This window comes from Mobula birostris, chromosome 6 (assembly GCF_030028105.1).
Source record: "Mobula birostris isolate sMobBir1 chromosome 6, sMobBir1.hap1, whole genome shotgun sequence".
Lineage (NCBI taxonomy): Eukaryota > Metazoa > Chordata > Chondrichthyes > Myliobatiformes > Myliobatidae > Mobula > Mobula birostris.
In genome coordinates this window covers 19,626,624-19,646,664 of record NC_092375.1, presented here as the reverse complement: position 1 = coordinate 19,646,664, position 20,041 = coordinate 19,626,624, and the positions used below count along the sequence as shown (strand labels likewise).

At 41.4% G+C, this 20,041-nt stretch overlaps 1 protein-coding gene across 8 annotated transcripts in view; it reads right to left on the bottom strand.

The window, feature by feature from the left end:
- The window catches only part of LOC140198837 (single-minded homolog 2), an 87,760-nt gene that overhangs the window by 17,521 nt on the left and 50,198 nt on the right, over positions 1 to 20,041 (bottom strand). For all 8 annotated transcript variants that reach the window (XR_011886271.1, XM_072259951.1, XM_072259949.1 and 5 more), the window contains 3 exons: positions 11,974 to 12,173; positions 11,178 to 11,284; positions 8,323 to 8,470 (listed from right to left, as the gene is read on the bottom strand). Coding sequence is in view for 7 of the 8 variants with exons in the window: in XM_072259951.1 (XP_072116052.1) it covers positions 8,323 to 8,470; positions 11,178 to 11,284; positions 11,974 to 12,173 (455 nt within the window). In the remaining variant the exon portion in view is untranslated. The remainder of the gene's footprint in view (positions 1 to 8,322; positions 8,471 to 11,177; positions 11,285 to 11,973; positions 12,174 to 20,041) is intronic.

Genomic DNA, 20,041 nt, shown 5'->3' with positions numbered 1-20,041 from the left:
GCAAAAATGATGAAAAGCACATCCACAAACTTGGTAAAATGCTTACCAGGCTGAGTAAGTCTGGTCTGTGTGCAAAGAGAGAGAAATGTGATTCTCAAGAATGAAATTTCATGTTGTGGACATGTCATTGACAAGCATGGCTTACATAAGTCACAAGAGAAGACTGAAGCAGTGCTACAGACACCCAGACTGGAAAATGTGTCACACCTCAGGTCATACTGGAGCCTTGTAACCTACTACCACTGATTTCTCCCAAACATTGCGACAGTGCTGCATCCATTGAATGCACTTTTACATACAGGAGCAAAGTGGGAATGGTTAGAACGATGTGAAAAACATTCAAGGAAACAAAGAGACTAATAATGTCCCATGAACTGCTCACCCATTATGACCTATCCCTCTGCCCATCAGATTGGCATGTGATGCATCCCCTTATGGCATTGGAGCTCTTTCATCACACATTAGAAAAGACGGATCTGAACGCCCTACTTCATTTGCTTCAAGATCACTGACAAGCACAGAATGCGACCACGCACAGATTGATTGAGAGGCCCTTAGTCTAGTATGGGGAATAAAGAAGTTCCACCACTACCTCTACGGATAAGAGTTTACTCCAGTGACAGATCACTAGCTCCTTGTGTCCATTTTCAGTCCCAGGAAGGGAATTCCACTGATGACTGCTACCCAGTTACAAGGTTAAGCACTGTTCGTAGGAGCCCACTCTTATGACATAGAGTTCAAGGATACCAAACAGCAATGCTGATAGCTTGTCACATCTTCCACTACTGGCAACTGAAGAAGAAAAGTGTTCATACTATGACTCAGCAGAGGTGTTCCACACCGCATTGGTGGACCAGTTGCTGGTAACAAATTCCAAACTACAAAGGGAAACAAGAAATGACCCGACATTGTCAAAAGTCTATGAAATCACCGTGCAAGGATGGCCAGCTCGTGGTAACCCTATATTTCCAGAGTTCTCAGCAAGACACGACCAACTGTCGGTGTGCCAAAGAACGCTGATGTGTGGATCTTGTGTTGCAATTCCCTCTAAACTGCTCACCAGAGTGTTATAGAATCTGCATGAAGGACACCTGGGTACAGTCAAGAAGAAGAGTCTTGCCTGGAGCTACGTGTCGTGGGTGGGAATGGATATACAGATAAAAAACTTGGCCAAAAGCTGTGTGGGATGCCAAAAAGTTCAAAATGCATCCCCACAGGCACCATTACACCTCTGGGTGTGGCTGTCATCACCATGGCAAAGGGTACATATTGACTTTGCTGGGCTATTCATGAACTCCATGTTTCTGATTGCTGTGGATGCTCATTTGAAGTGGCCAGAGGTTATACCAATGAAGTCAGCTAACTCAGCAAAGACTGTTCACGTTCTGAGGTCTATCTTCATCAGAAATGACTTAGCAGAGCAAATTGTGAGCGACAATGGACCATAATATATGTCAGAAGAATTCCGACTGTTTATGAAGAAAAATGGCATCATTCATTTCAAGTCAGCACCTCACCACCCAGCAATGAATGGGTTTGCTGGAAGGTTTATCCAAACATTCAAGAAGTCCATAAAGCGATGGACAAGGAGGACACTTCTCTACAGTGCAAGGTGGCCAACTTCCTTTTTGTGTATTGGAACTCTGCTCATGTGACAGCAAATCAAACACCTACAATGTTGATCATGAGCAGGAGTCTGAGATTTCACATAGACCTCCTGAAACCAGATCTACAGAGGGAAGTGCAGAATAAACAGCTCAGCCAGTTGCCAAGTGAAGCAGCAAGGAGATTCAAGATTGGGCAGGAAGTCCTAGCGCATGATTACTGAGAAGTCAAGTGGACACCCGGTAGGATAGCTACAAGAACTGGATCACTGGTGTATAGAGTGGATGTTGGAGATCAGACATGGAGACATCATGTGGACCAGATACTGGATGTTCAACTGAAGAACACACCTGAGCTGATTGCATTCAACAACCACATTACAGCCACTGGACTTACCTCTCAGTGGTGTTGTCACTGACAGCAATGTGACACTGGAAACTGAGAACATTGGCCTAGACAAGACACCTACCAAATGTGGTGCCACTCTACAGCTCCAGAGAGGCAACAAGAATGTTATTGTTGACAAGACACCTGCCAAACCTGATGCCTCTCCACTGATTCAGAGGTGCTATACTGAAAGAAACATGGCGCCACCCAAAAGACTGAACCTTTAGAACTGTGAAGTTAGTTATGGACTGTTATTGTGAAAGCATGTTTATTTGGAATATGGGTTTATGAAAGGTAAATTGAATGTTTTGTATATTTACAGTTTTATGTTGCATTAATCTAAAGAGGGAGGAAATGTAATGTATGGATCTATTTCTTTTACAGTAATGACACCCCCCCCCCAAAACTACATATTGATCTGTTGTCTGTTAATGCACTGTTGTCTACGTATGTGCATTATTCTCTCTCTTGCTGCAATGTGAATACTCCAGTTCAAGCCATCTCCCATGTGTGTGCCTTTATTCAATTGATATGTAGTTGTGCATAGGCACAACACTTCCTATATCAAGTTTCTTGTCATCTATACCAGGACCATTGTAATACACTCTTCTATATTTCTTCAGCTCAACAATCTCCTTTTCTTTGTTCCTCTCCTTAGAAAACCCTTCAGCCTTCCCATCAAAAGCAATCCAATCAGACCCACCATTTACCTGGCCAAAATTATCTTACACTGAATACTTTCTCCTTAAACTCCACTCATTTCATTCTCCTGCATCTTAGATGGGTCTGGCTTTTTGTCAGTGATCTGCTAACTTTTTTCTTCCATTCAGCTTCCAATGTTTACTACAGCTAGTCTGACTACAGAAAGTCCCACATGAGACTTTCACCTGCCCTTGATCTCTCTACACTCAGTGGCACTTTATTCAGTACTTCCTGTACCTAATAAAGTGACCACTGAGTATAAGTTTGTGGTGCTTCACATCTGTAGTCCAGACACTTCGAAGTTCAACGTGTTGTCCATTCATAGGTGCCTTTCTGCACACCACTGTTGTAATGCATGGTTGTGTCAGTTACTGTTGCCTTCCTGTCAGCTTAAACCATTCTCCTCTGAGCTCTCCATTAATAAGCTGCTTTTATCCACATGTCTGCCGTGCACTGGGTGTTTTTTGCTTTGTTTTTCATACCATTCTCCATAAACTCCAGAGGCCGAGTGTATTTCTAAGCAGTTACTGCAACACTTTACATGCCGGCTATAAGATCAGGGTTCAATTCCTGCCGCTGTTTGTAAGGAGTTCATATGTCCTCCCCATGACTGCACGTGTTTCCTCTGAATGTGTTAGTCATTGATGCAAATGACGAATTTCACTGTACATGTATGTTTCAATGTACGTGTGACAAATAAAGCTAAACTATGTATCTGTCTTTCCGATGCTGTTTGCATCAAATCAAATCAGTGTAGATTGCCCTGTATAGCTAGCAAGTGTTGCCACACTTCCAATGCCATCAAAGCATGCCCATAGCTCAGACTGTGGAAGGAAGCTGGGGCATCTGGACGAGACCCACACGGTCCACAGGCAGAACATACAGACTCCTTACAAACAGCAGCACGAATCGAATCCTGATCGGTGATCACTGGCACTGTAAAGCTAACTGCTAAGCACCAGTGGTAACATTAGTAGCCCTTCTGACATTTTGATTTCAGATGCAAACAGGACATAGAAAGAGAAAACCTCTCCGTTCATGGTGAGGGTTTTGAAGAGCTACTACCCTTGGGTAGGAGGTACAGGAGCCTTAGGTCCCTCACCACGAGGTTCAGGAACAGTTATTAACCTACAGCCATCAAGCTCCTGAATGAGCGTGGGTAACTCCACTCACCTCAACTCTGTAATGATTCCACAAACTACGGACTCACTTTCAAGGAGTCTATGACTCATGCTCTCAGTATTTATTAATTAATTAATTTATTTTTATTATTTGCACAATTTGCCCTCTTTTGCACGTTGGTTTATGTATTGTTTTCCATAAATTGTGTTGTATTTCTTTATTTTCCTGTAAATCCCTACAGGAAAATAAATCTCGAAGTAGTATATGATGACATATACGTACTTTGATAACAAAATTACTTTGAACTCTGAAACAAATCCTGTCAATCTGTATTTCTGCTTCATCCACATCAGTTAATGCGGTCTCAAATACCATCAGAATTACGTGCCTCTCATTATCATGGCCCATGAGATAAACACAAGCTGGGCCTGATCAACCCTGGTTGGTTCGCCTGGGTAACCCTGACGAACCACGTTAACTCAGCCACACCCCAGCAGTGGAGTCATATACAATGCATAATGCTCCTTTTGTTATAGAATAAAATATCCTCTGATTTACCAGGAGAGTACCACAGGAGATCCACTGGCATTTCACATCACTGAACACTTCCAATACTGCATAAGCTTGACTTTGTGTGTGCTTCTGTCTGATGTATGAATCTTGCTTATTTTCTTGCTACCCAGCTTAAATACAACAATATTGCTATTCATGATTAAGTTTTGAATAGTATATTTCTGTGCATTCATAGGAGTTGAATGTTGGAAATATATTCCCATATGTACCTCCTGACAGCAGCACGGTTTATGTTGACTGAGTGGGCCAGATTGTGACCTTACTGTTACTGAGAATGCTGCTGAAGGGGAGTTCAAGTTAGCAGCCACATTACTGGAGCAGTGGTCTGTATGTGATAAAAGAGAATTGTGCAGGAGTATCACATTCAAGGGACAGCAAAGCCTTGAGCCTTTACATCAGATTGACCAGAGGTCTCACTTTCAAAATAATCATAATCCACAGTCATCCAGTCTAGTATAGAAACACCAATACCTCTGAATGGAGAACCCTACAAAAAGCAGCGTATAAAGCCCTTCCCGCCACAGAACACCTCTACTAGGAGCGTTGTCACAGGAAAGTAGCACCAAGGAGCCCCATCATCCAGTCCGTGCTCTCTTCTCATGGCTGCCATCAGGAAGGAGGCAGAGGAGCCTTAGGTCTTACACCACCAGGTTCGGGAACGGTTATTATTGTAAAACCATCAGGCTCCTGAACTGGTGTGGATAAATTCACTCACTCCAACACTGAGGTCCCAACTGATTCCACCAACTACAGACTCATTTTCAGGGGATCTACAACACCTGCTCTCAATATTATTTATTTATCTATTATTATTATTTAGTTTTTTTCTTTTGTACTTGCACAATTTGTTGCACATTGGTTTTTTGTTCGCTTTTGTATGTAGTTTTTATTGACTCTATTTCATTGATTCTATTGGGTTTCTTTGTAGTTACCATGATTGCCCACAAGAAAATGAATGTCAGGGTGATATGTATGTATTTAGGTAATAAATTTACTCTGAGCTTTGAACTTTGAACTCTTATGGGGCACTGCTAAGCTCCGCTCTGGCCTTCTCTTTTGAATTCATGTCAGTTGCAGCTCAGTAATAGTTTCCATAGTTGTTAAAATATTTCTGTTCCATGTTTATTCCACATGTTTCCAGAATTTTCATAGGCCTTTCTATATTTTGAAATTCAATTGCTTTTATACCATTTACAGTCGTACTTTATCACACTAATACCTCCATTTCCTGTATTAATCGGACATAACTTGTCTGTGTTCACTTAGGGTTGAGATTGCTGATTCAGCCTTGAGCCTCTACTCAAATTTAGTGCACTTGGGAGTCACTGCCAATCAGTGAGAGTCAAGCCAGAATGCTTGGCTATGAAAGAGCAGTATTCTAATGCATTAGTTTGTTCAGTTCAATCACTTATCCACTACTTCATCATCATCAACTTAAGAAGAAATACCACTTATCAGAAGATTACCTCCCAAATCACAGAAATACAAACTGTAGTGTTACTTTGGCTTCATCTCAGGTAAACTGGTTGCGTTGACCAGTCTGTTAAATGCAGAGAGTGCTATTTTGATTACTTTCTGTCTGAACAGTATTAAATCACCTTTCTGACATTGGTTTCCTCTTTGTTCCAGCATGTCTGGGCAAATTTTAGGAGTAAAAGAGTGCAAGTTTTAGTTTTCCTGCTGATTGTGCCATCAGATTCATTCAAATTTCTGCATTAAAAATGATACATTTATTGCCATTAGACCCAAAAAATTATCTGAACACTGAACTCTCCATCTTCATGGTTTCCCATTATCATGCTTATGTCACTTTTTCATTCTGTTGTTCTAAGATGCTTTGCTCGTGGTCATGCTCTTTGTCTTTACAGTCATCTCACCTGGCTTCATCTGCCCTTTTTCTCCCTTGTCAGCTTCCATCCATTCGTCACCTGCATCTGTCTCCCAATTCCACTCCTACCCTTTTCTCTCACCGGCCCTTTATCCATAAAAACTCCTCGGCCTACCTATCACCTACAGAGACCGCCCTCCCCCCACCCCAACGTCTCACCTCTCACCCCTTCCTTTTTAATGGTTTTCTTCCCTCCTACTCTTAGCCACAAATCAGGGTCCTCAGCTGAAACGTTGACAACTACTTTCTTGTACGTCCTTATCAGAATGCTGGAAGAAATCAACAGTCAGGCAGCATCTATTGAGGGAGAATAAACAGTCGATACTTTAGGTTGAGATGCTACATCAGGACTCGAAGGTTTTTGGACCAAAGTGTCAACTGTTTATTCCCCTCCATAAATGCTGCCTGACCTACTGAGTTCCTCCAGCAATTTGTGTGTGTTGCTCCGGAATTCCAGCATCTGCAGAATTTCTTGTGTCTATATCTGTCCTTATCTGCTGCTGTGTCTTAGCCTATCCCCTTGTGGTTTGACCTAGCTGAGAGAGACAGGGTTTTGGGAAGGAGGAAGGGTGGTTTGGGGTGGGTGGGGGGTTGTTTCTAAAGGATGGATTTGTGTGAGGAAGGAGAATTTTGAGAAATAGGTTTATACAATGGGCTTTGTGAATGGTGGGAATGGGATCTCTGGGGCATTTGCTGTGGGACTACTGAAGCACAAGGCACTTCTGTCATATTTTGAAACTTCGCCAATTCAGCTAAAGCAGTAATTCTGTCCACAGCAGAGAAAGCAAATATTGATTCAATAGTCAGTTTAACCAGGTACCTCCTGTACCTAACATAATGGCCACTGAGTGTATGTTTGTGGTCTTCTGCTGCTGTAGCCCATCCACTTCAAGGTTTGGCGTGTTGTTCATTCAGAGATGCTCTTCTGCTCACCACTGTTGTAACACGTGGTTATTTGAGTTACTGTTGCCTTCCTGTCAGCTTGAACCATTCTGGCCATTCTCTTTTGACCTCTCTCATTAACACAATGAATTTTCTCCCAGAACTACCACTCATTGGATCTTTTATTTGTTTTTCGCAACATTCTCTGTAGGCTCTAGACTGTTGTACGTGAAGATCCCAGGAGATCAGCAGTTTCTGAGATACTCAAGCCGCACTATCTGGCATCAACAACCACTTCACAATCAAAGTCATTTAAGGCACATTTCTTCCCTATTCTGATGTTTGATCTGAACAATGGCTGAACCTCTTGACTATGTTTGCATGCTTTTGTGCATTGAGTTGATGCCACCTGATTGACTGATTAGATATTTTCATTTATGAGCAACTGTACAGGTGTACCTAATAAAGTGGCCACTGAGTGTACAGCCCAATTTTAAACACAAATGATTCTGCAGATGCTGGAAGTTCAGAGCAATACACACAAGATGCTGGAAGAACTCAACAGATCAGTCAGCATCAATGGAGCGGAATAAACAGTAGACATTTCAGTCCGAGACCCTTCATCAGGACAGGAAAGGAAGGGGGAAGAAGCCAGAATAAAAAGATGGGGTGCAGGGGAAGGACAGCAAGTTGGCAGGTGATTGGTGAAACCTGGTGAGAGGGGAGATGGGTGGGTGGGAGAAAGACATGAAATAAGAAGCTGGTAGGTGAAATAGGTAAAGGGCTGAAGAAGAAGGAATCTGATAGGAGATGATAGTGGAAAATGGGAGAAAGAGGATGAGGGGCATGAGCAGAAATGATGGGCAGCAAGGCCCAATTTATCTTAGTTGACTCTTTGAGAAATTCAATTAGACCTATTACTTCACTATTGTGCATAAGCCTGCAATGTTTTACTTTTATTATTAGAGTGTATTCAACTCCTTCTTGAAAGTTAGCCCTCGTTTTTTTCATTCATCATCCTTTTGCTTGTTGCATATTTTTAAGGTGAGGAATAATGTGCTGGAATGAACTTGGTGGGCTAATTCTAGATTTTCTTGCATTCTTACAAATTACTGGATGTTAGTTCAGACGTGCAGATCAGCACACTGTACACATTTACTTACGTGAGAACATAATTGACGCTGACAATGCAGTGGGGTCTTGAGGAACGGCTATTGTGCACAATGGTGGCGTAGCTCTGAACCCACACCCATCCTCCATGTTTGGACAGCAGCCTGTAGTACTTCGTTGTGACTTGCCCTTTGACCAGCACTTCCAAATTAATTCAGAAAGAACATTTACTTCATTTTATTTAACAACTTTTATCACTTCAAATCATTAAAACTTTGCAGACTTCACTAATGCTGCATTACATTTGGGTGGCGGGTTTGAGATATGTCTCAACCAAAGGAAATGTAATTAGCTCCTATGTGTGACAAATAAAGCTAATCTTTAATCTTTAGGAGAGAGTGGGTGCAGCTGGGCACTGGTACTCACCTGCATATCAGGGCCAATAACCAAAGTGACATTCTCCCATTATAAGGATATCAATTATTTTAAGGTACTGTTCCTCCTCCTAAAAGTTTAGTTACTTTTATTACTTCTCTAATAGATCTTTTCAAATCTCCAGCTTGTGGAATTCCTTAACTCACTGGACAGGATTATGCCCTATTTAGCTGTGGTTTAGCCACTGAAATGGAAGTTTTGGATCTCCACATGTGGTGAAATTGAGCCATCGTGTTATACAGTACGGAAACCATCCCTTCGGCCCACCGAGTTGACGCTCACCATCGAGCACCCAGCTACATTACTCCTACGCTAATCCCCATTTACTCTCCTCACATTCTGTTCAACTCCTCCTAAACTTCTCCTAGATACAAACACTCACCGACTCACTAGCACAAACTACAATAGCTTGTTAACCTACCAACCCACACATCGTTCAGTAATAGGAGGAAATGGTGGATGCAAGCAAACACCCACAAGTTCATGAGAATGCGCTACACTGACAGCACAGGGTTTGAACCCAGGTTGCTAGACCTGTGTGGCAGCAGCTCTATGAGCTATACCATTATACTGCCCTAACCTCCCCTCCCCCCAATCATTGAAGTTAGTGAATGATTAAGGTTTACATTTTGCCACTCCAGGGATGTCCAGTGGCAGGGTTTGGTCTAGTTTGAATGTTCAGACCTAGCATTAGACTCAAGACCTTCTTGGTTTCATTCTTGGCTTCAATGGGGTTTACAGGATACATAATCAGGGAGCAATAGTCAGGGTGGTTAATTTTTATATTTTTTATTATTTCCAACAGTTTCTCTGCACTTTGATTGGTTGGTAACTGGTTGATGATTGTCTCATGTACTTTGTAACAGACACAGCATGTTGAAGGAACTCAGCAGGTCAGGCAGCATTTATAGAATGCAATGAATAGTCACTGTTTCGAGTTGACTCCAGTCCTGATGAAGGGTCTTGGCCCAAAACGTCGACTCTTTATTTCTTTCCATAGTTGCTGCCTGATCTGCTGAGTTCCTCCAGTATTTTGTGTGCGCTACTCTGGATTTCCAGCATCTGCAGAATTTCTTGTGTTCAGATAGAATACAGTGATGGGAAATGTATGATAATGCATTTTGGTGAAAGGAACATTAGTGTAGACTGTTATCTAAATGTAGAGAAGGTTCAAACATCAGTGGAGTCCTTGTGCAAGGCTCCCAGAAGGTTAATTTACAGATTGAGTCTGTGGTAAAGAAGGCAAATGCAATGTTGGTATTTATTTCAAGGGGAATAAAATATAAAAGCAAGGAGATAATGCCGAAGCTTTATAAGACACTGGTCAGGCCGCACTTGGAGTATTGTTGACATTTTTAGGACCCATATCTCAGAAAGGATGTGTTGTCATGGCAGTAAGTCCAAAGGAGGTTCATGAGGAACTTTTGGCAGCTTTGGGCCTGTACTCACTGAAGTTTATAAGAATGCAAGGGGAATCTCATTGAAACCTAACAAATGTTGAAAGGACTAGATAGGGTAGATGTGGAGATGATGTTTCTTATGGTGGGATTATCCAGAACTACAGGGCACAGCCTCAAAATTGAGGGGTGATCCTTTAGAACAGAGGTGAGGAGGAATTTTTCTAGCCAGAGAGTAGTAAATCTCTGGAATATTCTGCCACAGACTGCGGTGGAGGCCAAGTCCGTGCATGTATTTAAGGTGGAAGTTGATCATTCCCTGATCGGTCAGGGCACCAAAGGACATGGGAAGAAGGCAGGTGTGTGGGGTTGAGTGGGATCTGGGATCAGCCATGATAGAATGGCAGAGCAGACTTGATGGTCTGAATAGCCTAATTCTTCTCTTATGTCTTATGGTCTTCCTACGTTCTTTATTTTGTATGTCATCCGTACAGATGATTTCATCACACGTGTTTATTGAGGCAGTACAAGGAGTATAAATCTTAATTATTTGCTTTGGCTTGATGAAATGCTGTTGAATGTCAAGAGCTGTTAAATTCAAATACATCTTTTGACAGAAGGCAAAGTTCTGCTAGCACATCCATCTCATCCTGCATCCCACCTCACTCAGACTGACCACGTCCATTAGTTAAAATAAAGTCTGACAAGCACTCAGCACATCAGACAGCACCTCTAGAAAGGGAAACTGTGTGAGTGTAAAGATCCAGTGACCCATTTCGGATGAAGTGTCTTCAGACTTTGTGTTTCATTCCACAGATGCTGCCTGACCAACAGCAGTTTTGTTCTTATTTCAGATTTCCAACATCAGATGTTTTTGATGTTTGGAAGTTAAAACCATGTCATGCTTATTCCAACAACTGATCATTTGAAAGTATAGACCTATATGTTATAAACTAAGAGGAACACAATGGATTAAAATCAGCTAGCAAGGTGTTAATGTTATCTATGTATAATAATTGACCTGTGCAAATTGTTCTGGAATGGGTATAATTTCAAATGAAAGGCTGGTTACTCACAGAGGTGATGGGCATATCTTAAGTGGAAAACGTCACATCCATGCACATGATGGTACAACGTCTTCTCTATCAGGTCCTGGGGCTCGAATCCAGTTAACTCTGCAACTCTGCACAGAGTAGAAAAAAATTGTAAGTTGATTGAAATGACATAAGGAGCAATCAGTTGAGATAAAACATTGTCCATGGGAGCCTGGACTTTATATACTGGGAAGTACAGTTTAAAAAGTGGGAAGGTAATATTAGCCAAAGCAGACCAGTGGTTAGAAAGTTGTATCTACTTTTGGGTGTTCTGATTTAGTAGTCCGTCTGGAGTCTAGCAGCAGCAGACAGGATGGCCAAGAGAGTGTGTTGTTACATTGTTTTGGAGTGTTTTATAAGTGTTCTCTTTAATTTGCAATTCTCCTTATATCAAACACTATCTCTGATGCATTGCCACCCAGGAGCTAAACCAGAATAACTCAGTAAACTAGAGTCATGGAGCACTACAGCTCAGAAACAGGCCTTTTGGCCCATCTAGTCCATGCCAAATATTTAATCTACCTGTCCCCATCGACCTGCGTGTTCCTGATGTTTCCCCACAAAATGCATCCTCGTAAGTAAAAGGAATGAGATGCTTAAGCCTTAGACCAGGGTTTTCCAACCTGGGTTTCACAGACACCTTGGTTAATAGTAAAGGTCCATGGCTTAAAAAAGGCTGGGAGCCCCTGCCTTAGACATACTGCCCTTAGAATTTTAACCAATAAAGAATTTAAATCGTCCTAACTCTTACTTGCCTTTATCAGATTAAGGTTCTTACCTTGAGTCTAAGAATATGAGCTTGAGGTCTAGACTGGCTCTGAACATGAACATGTTGCTATGAAGTTTGATTTCAGTGATGGCGCTGGGCGGCAGTGAGTGTCCCACAGCCACCAGTCCCACAATCTGGTAACAGCCATCATACAGAGATACGTCAAACACATACTGGCGGATTTTCAAATACCCACTGCAGTGGATCACCTACAGAGGAGGAAGATGAGATGCTGAACTATGCAGAGTGCAACTATCTAAATGTACAGAAAAATTAAATTTTAAAATCGATCCATTTCTTTCAAAAATCTCAGAGTAGAAACTTCGTTAAATAATGCTAAGCAGTCAAGTTCTGTTTATATTAATGCCTGACAATATTTTCAGTACAGGGATTTTCTAAAGGAGGGCAAGTCAAAGTTCAAAGTAACGAAATACGCATATGCTACCAAATAATACCCTGAGATTTATTTTCCTGCAGGCATTGGTACAAATAAATAAAATAGAATCAATGAAAAACTACACACAAAGACTAACAAGCAACCAATGTGCAAAAAGATAAGTAAATAAATAATACAGAGAACGTGAGTTGTAGAGTCCTTGAAAGTCAGTCCATAGGTTGTGTTTACTGATCAGCTCAGTATTGTGGTGAGTGAAGTTCTCCACATGCTGATTCAGGAGCTTGGTGGTTGACGGGTAATAATTGTTCCTAAACCTGGTGGTGTGGGACCTAAGGCTCCTTTACCTCCTACCCAATGGTAGCAGCAAAAACAGAGCATGGCCCGGATGACGGCAGCACTCCTTGCAGGTGTGCTCAAAGTCGGGGAGAGCTTTTCCTGTGATGAGCTGTGCTGTATCCACCACTTTTTATAAGCAACACACATCAAAGTTGCTGGTGAACGCAGCAGGCCAGGCAGCATCTGTAGGAAGAGGTACAGTTGACGTTTCAGGCCGAGACCCTTCGTCAGGACTAACTGAAGGAAGAGCTAGTAAGAGATTTGAAAGTGGGAGGGGGAGGGGGAAATCCAAAATGATAGGAGAAGACAGGAGGGGGAGGGATGGAGCCAAGAGCTGGACAATTGATTGGCAAAAAGGATATGAGAGGATCATGGGACAGGAGGCCTAGGGAGAAAGAAAAGGAGGAGGGGGGAAAGCCCAGAGGATGGGCAAGGTGTATAGTCAGAGGGACAGAGGGAGAAAAAGGAGAGTGAGAGAAAGAATGTATGTATAAAAATAAATAACGGATGGGGTACGAGGGGAAGGTGGGGCGTTAGCAGAAGTTAGAGAAGTCAATGTTCATGCCATCAGGTTGGAGGCTACCCAGACGGAATATAAGGTGTTGTTCCTCCAACCTGAGTATGGCTTCATCTTTACAGTAGAGGAGGCCGTGGATAGACATGTCAGAATGGGAATGGGATGTGGAATTAAAATGTGTGGCCACTGGGAGATCCTGCTTTCCCTGGCAGACGTCTGCCAGAGAACTTTCTATAAGCTGTTTTGTTCTTGGGCACCGGTGTTAAAGCCTCCTGACAATGCATTATGGAAAGAAGGCAATGTAATGTGTTTGCCATCCATGTCACGTTGGTCTGTAGTGGAAATGGTAGGAATACCAAGAACACACATGCCTTGTTATCATGATGATTGTGCTTTTATTAGTGGAGAAACTTTGGTCCATACTCCCACAAAGAATGAAATCACTCTATTGATCAGGAAAGAAGTCAATATGAAAATTAAAAGAGGGAAATGCACACCAAAAAAATCTAAGCTGGGTCTTTAAATAGGACCTTGGATAAACCTATGATTTAGAATGTGATTACAGGATGTTTGGATAACTATGGACAGATGATTGAATGTTGTCTGTTGAATGACGGCTCCTAAGCTTCTGAAGAAATGTCACGCCAAGGACAGCAGCTCAATAAGAATCGATAATGTAGAGTGCAGTAATAAATAGCCACTTTGGAATTTTCCCATGAGATCAGAACAAAATTCCCATTTTTTTTTCTTGGAAGGTAGTTTGGTTCCATATTTCTGTAATGTCTTGGCACTCTCAGCAATGTTGTAAAATATAATTAACTTTAAAGGAATTACATTGTATGGTAACGCCCTTGAATGGAAAATCCTACAAAATGTGTGGATATGGGCAGGCCCATCACTAGTAGAGCCCTCCCCACCACTGCGCACGTCTGCACGAGCATTGTCACAGGAAAGCAGCATCCATCAGCAGGGATCCCCACCACTTCAGTCATGCCCTCTTCTTGCTGCTGCCACCAGGAAGAAGGTGCAGGAGCTTCAGCACTCCCACCACCAGGCTCAGGAGCAGTTATTAGCCCTCTACCATCAGGCCCCTGAACCTTCACTCAATTTCACTTGCCCTATCATTGAACCGTTCCCACAATTTATCAACTCACTTTCAAGGACTCTTCATCTCATGTTCTTGATATCTGTTGCTTATTTATTTATTTATTATTATTATTATTAATTTTTTCTTAGCTCAAATTGGTAAAACCTGAGGTACGAGGGTAACCAAGCAAGCTCACTTGTCAATTGCTGGGAACTTTCGGACGATTCTAGAGGTCTTTAGCATTGTGTCTTTCTGAAGATTTACATAGTTATTACTGTTTAGCCCAAATTGTTTAATGTTATTATGTAGTGCCTTTGGGATGATACCAGTTGTAGATATTACAGTCAGGACAATGTAAATATACCCTGTTCATGTTCTAAAGTCTTTCAATTTCCTTTTCTAATTCAGCATATTTCTGGAGTTTTTCTCTTAATGATTTCTGTAAGTTATGTGCGTTTGGAACAGCTATATCTATTAAATAAGTTGTTCTTGCTCTTTTACCCCAATGGTCCCCAACCACCGGGCCGCAAAGCATTTGCTACTGGGCTGCGAGGAAATGATATGATTTGGTGATATGGAACGATAAGAGTCAGCTGCACCTTTCCTCATTCCCTGTCATGCACTGTTGAACTTGAACATAGGGTTGCCAACTGTCCCGTATTAGCCGGGACATCCCGTATATTGGGCTAATTTGGTTTGTCCCATATGGGATCGCCCTTGTCCTGTATTTCCCCCGCTAAGGTAGAGCGTTCCTATGAAACCGTTCGTAACTTAAGCCGAAATAGCGTCAGGCGAAGAACAATTACCATTAATTTATATGTGGAAAATTTTTCAGCGTTCCCAGATCCAAAAAAAAACCTACCAAATCGTACCAAATAACACATAAAACCTAAAATAATACTAACATATAGTAAAAGCAGGAATGATATGATAAATACACAGCCTATATAAAGTAGAAATAATGTATGTACAGTGTAGTTTCACTTAACAAACTCGGGAAGATTAAGCCAAAACTGATTTGTAGAAAAAAATCAGCATGTACACGTATGCGCACACAGGTGCCCGTTCAAGGCTTCATGGTCATGGTAGTCTTTCTTGGGGTAAGCACAAGTGTCCCGTATTTGACTGCTACTTTTGTCCCTTATTTGGGAGTGAGAAAGTTGACAACCCTACTTGAACACCGTGCTCCCGCCACCCCCCCCCACCCCTCCTCGGCCGGTCTGCAAGAATATTGTCAATATTAAACTGGTCCGCGGTGCAAAAAGGGTTGGGGACCCCTGGTTTACCCTGTATTATTATATCTGGACAGTTATTATGGATTGTCCTATCTGTAGTAACTGATCAGTCATAATGTAATTTGTGGTATTCTGTTTAAAACTAGAACAGGTTTGTATTTATAGTATTACTATTATTTATTTTTTCTCAGCTCAAGCTGGTAAAACCTGAGGTACGGGCTTAGGCAAGCAAGCTCATTTGTCAATTGCTAGCAACTTTCGGACTATTGCATTCTTCTTGTATTTTCAGAATTTGTTGTCTTCTGCACATTGGTTGTTCGCCGTCTTGGTGCAGTCTTTCATAGATTCCAATATGGTTATTGGATTTATTTATGTTTATTTGAGTGCCTCAACAATAAAATAAATCTCAGGGTTGTATATGGTGACATATGTGCAGTTTGATAGTAAATTTATTTTGAACTTTGAACTTTGGTTATTATTTTATTTACATTTAACGTTTTGTACAATCAATGGAAGAACATAGAACAGTACAGCACAGTACAGGCTCTTCTGCCCAAGATATTGTGCTGACCTTTTAACCCATTCCAGGATCAGTCTCACCCTTCCCTCCTGCATTGCCCTCTAATTTTGTATCATCCATGTGCCTCTTAATTGTCCCTAATCTTTGGGTCTCTACACCTCTCTGGCAGTGCATTCCAAACACCCACCACTCTCTGATTAAAAGCCTATCTCAGGCACCCCTCCTCTACCTCCCTCCAATCACCTAAAAATTATGCCCCTTCGTATTAGCCATTTCCACCCTGGGAAAAAGAATGGTCTGTCCACTGAGTCTGTGCCTCTTATTATTATCAATGATATTAATTCTTTCTCATGATTTTCTATACTTCATAAGTCTTTGCTGTGATGATTTATAAGTGTGTTGTGATGGTTTTTGGAACAGATGACACGTTAACCAAATGATCTCAATGGAATTTTTTGATTTCTTGGCAAATTAAACCCTGTCACTGACGGACACCTATCCAACTTCACGCAATGTCATGCACCACCATCCCCTTCCTCACCCCTCTCCATTTTTCTCCCTACGCCTCTCGGAGAGCACTTCCACAAGAATTGCTCTCAATCGTTTATTTAGAGACAGCACGGTCCAACGAGCCCGCGCTAACCAAGTAACCGATTAGATTAGTAACCCACATAACTTTGAAATGTGTGAGGACTTGGATGAAACCCATCTGATCACGGGGAGAACATACAAAGTCCTTACAGACAGCGGCACTGCTAACTGCAGTGCTACCGTGCCGCCCAAAATAAGATCAGCTTTATTTGTCACGTGTACATTGAAACATACAGAGATGTGTTTGCATCAAATCAAGTGTTGTCATGTTTCTGGTGCCAGTATAGGATGCCCACAACTATCTAACCCTAAACCAATACCTTTGGAATGTGGAAGGAAACTGGAGCACTTGGAAGTCACGAAGAGAACGTACAAACTCCTTACAGACCGTGACAGGAATCAAACACTGGTCTTTGAGCTGCCGCTATAAATTTATTGTGCTAGCCACTGTGCTACTGTGCCTTCTCGTGTTAATTTGTTGTGGATTATTTTAAGGTTTTGGAAAATCTTGTTATTCTCCCTTTTTTGCTGCCGATGAGGGGCTAATACAGCACTTGAACTGCATGCCCTGCAACAGTTCCTGAAGTGCCTGTCATGTTGATCACACTTCCTGACTGACTTGTTTTTCCAGATTCCACCCTCCAGCTATGGTTGGAATGCAGACCTTGGAAAATTCAATTTCATGAAAGCTTGAAATTAGAATAATCAAATAAAATACAGAAACCTCTTTGTAATAGGAAGTCAAAGCATATAGCACATGGTGTGGTATGAACACAATTCAAGTTGGCAGATAGTCTCAATTTAGTCATCATTACTTGCCTGAATTGCCGTCTAATGCTACTTATAAGGGAAACCATCCAAGCTTCCTGTTGGCTCTGTTGTTTAATGCACTTCCTAATTCATAGCCAAATTCTGGAGATCAACAAAGGGAGCAGATCCCATCACGGACCTTTGATGAGTTAACTGATCTAAGGTCACAGTCAAAGTCAAAGTAAATTTATTATGAAAGTACAGATATGTCACCATACACTACCATGAGATTAATTTTCTTGCAGACATTTACAAGAAAATAAAGAAATCCAATAGGATTCATAAAAAAACAATATAGACGTAAAGAGAGAAAAACAACCAAGGTGCAAAAGAAGACAAATTGTGAAAATAAAAGATATGCTATAAGTGAATTATAGAGAGATAATTAATAAATAAATAAATAATAGATCGATAGATAGATCCATCAAGAGGACTACAATCTTTTTGTAGCATTTAGAGGCTTGCATGGTTTAAGTGACCCAGAGAGCTATGTTGGCTGGAGTCAGACCCTTGTGCTTTGACTCTTGGTAGGGTCATTGGGTGTATTTAAACTGGCGATTGATATGTTCTTGATAAGTCAGGGCATCAAAGGTTATGGGGAGAAGGCAGTTGAATGGAGTTGAGGGGGAAAATAAAGCAGCCATGATGGAATGGCAGGGTAGACTTAATGGGCTGAATGGCTAGTTCTGCTCCTATGTCTTAGTGTCTTATGGTCTTATGGACATCTATCACATGGATGAGGAAAGATGGTTCATGCACAGCAATGCCTAATTCTGCTCCTATAACTTATCATTCATGATTGGTACAACTATTGATGATTCATAGTTGATTTGATGCAAAGGAGAAATGATTTTTTTTTTCTGATTTTCACTCATTTTACTGAAAAAGCATAATTTTGCTGAGGAATAGCCACAGTGGTGTCATCAATCCTACATTGCCAAAGGATTTTGCAGTTTATTTGACTGCAGGGACCTCTCAGACTGGCACAGATTTATCCACACGTATCCTTACATTCCAGCAGGGTGCTGACAAATCAGCATATAGGAGGGGGATTGAAAATCTGGCTGAGAGGTGCCACAATAACAACCTCTCACTCAAAGTCAGCGAGAACAAGGATCCTATTATTATCCTCAGGAGGAGAAAACTGGAGGTCCATAAGCCACCCCTCATCTAGAGTCAGAAACTTTACATTCAATGGTGCTGTTACTCGGTCTTCTGGTAAGTGTAATTACAAAGAAAGTACGGCAAAGCCTCTACTTCCATAGAAGTTTGAGAAGATGTGGCACAACATCTAAAACTTTGACAAATTTCTATAGATGTGTGGTGGAGAGTATATTGACTGGTTGCATTATGGCCTGGTATGGAAATGCCAGTACCCTTGAATGGAAAATCCTGCAAAAAGTAATGGATATGGCCCAGTCTGTCATGGAAAAGCCCTCCCTACTATTGAGCTCATCTACATGGTACATGGTCACAGGAAAGCAGCATCCATCATCAGGGACTCTAACACCTAGTTCATGCTCTCTTCTCACTGCTGCTATCAGGAAGAAGGTACAGGAACTTCAGGACTCACACCACAAGATTCAGGAACAGTAATTACCCCTGAACCATCAGGCTCCTGAACCAGAGGGGATAACTTCACTTAGCTTCACTTGCTCCATCACGTAAATGTTCCCACAACCCATGTCCTCACTTTCAATGACTCTTCATCTCATGTCCTTGATATTTATTGCTTATTTAATCATTATTATGATTTATTCTTTTATATTTGCACAGTTTGTTGTCTTTTGCACACTGGTTGTTTGTCCACACTGCTGGGTGCGGTCTTTCATTAATTCTGTTACGGTTCTTGGATTTAGTAAGTATGCCTGCAAGAAAATGAATTGTATGTGGTGACATATATGTACTCCGATAGTAAATTTACTTTGATCTTTGAAAGAACAAGGATCAGGAATACGCTTCTATAGTTTAGATAATAACAAAATTCACTGGTACCCTGGAAGTATAAAACCTAAGCACTTCTGTCCTATATAACTCAGAACACCACCAAAGAATGTAGCAACTGGAGATTTCCATCAGTTTATGCTTACAATAATAAACATTCATCTAAACAATTAATTAATTTTAATTAATCAATATTCTTATTAATTTGCAATGGTAGCTAAGCATTCAATTGACAAAGTAATTGGCTTAGGAGCTCTTCTCTGAACCTCTCTATGACATTTCCCAGTTAGATCACACATGGAATATTGTATTCAATTCTGATTACCCATTATGAGAAAGGTGTGGAAGCTTTAGAAAGGGTGCAGAGGAGATTTACCAGGGTGCTAGCTGGATTAGAGAGTGTATCTTATGAGGATAGCTTGAGTGAGCTAGGGCTTTTCCCTCTGAAGCGAATGAAACTGAGAGTTGAGTTGGTAGAGGTGTACAAGAATATTGGAGACATAGACCAAGAGGATATTTCTTTCCCAGTGCAGAAATGGCTGATATGAGAAAGCATAACTTTAAGGTGATTAGAGGAAAGTTTTGGGGTGGGGCACGGAGGGAATCAGAGGTAAGTCTTTTTAACACAGAAATAGGGTGG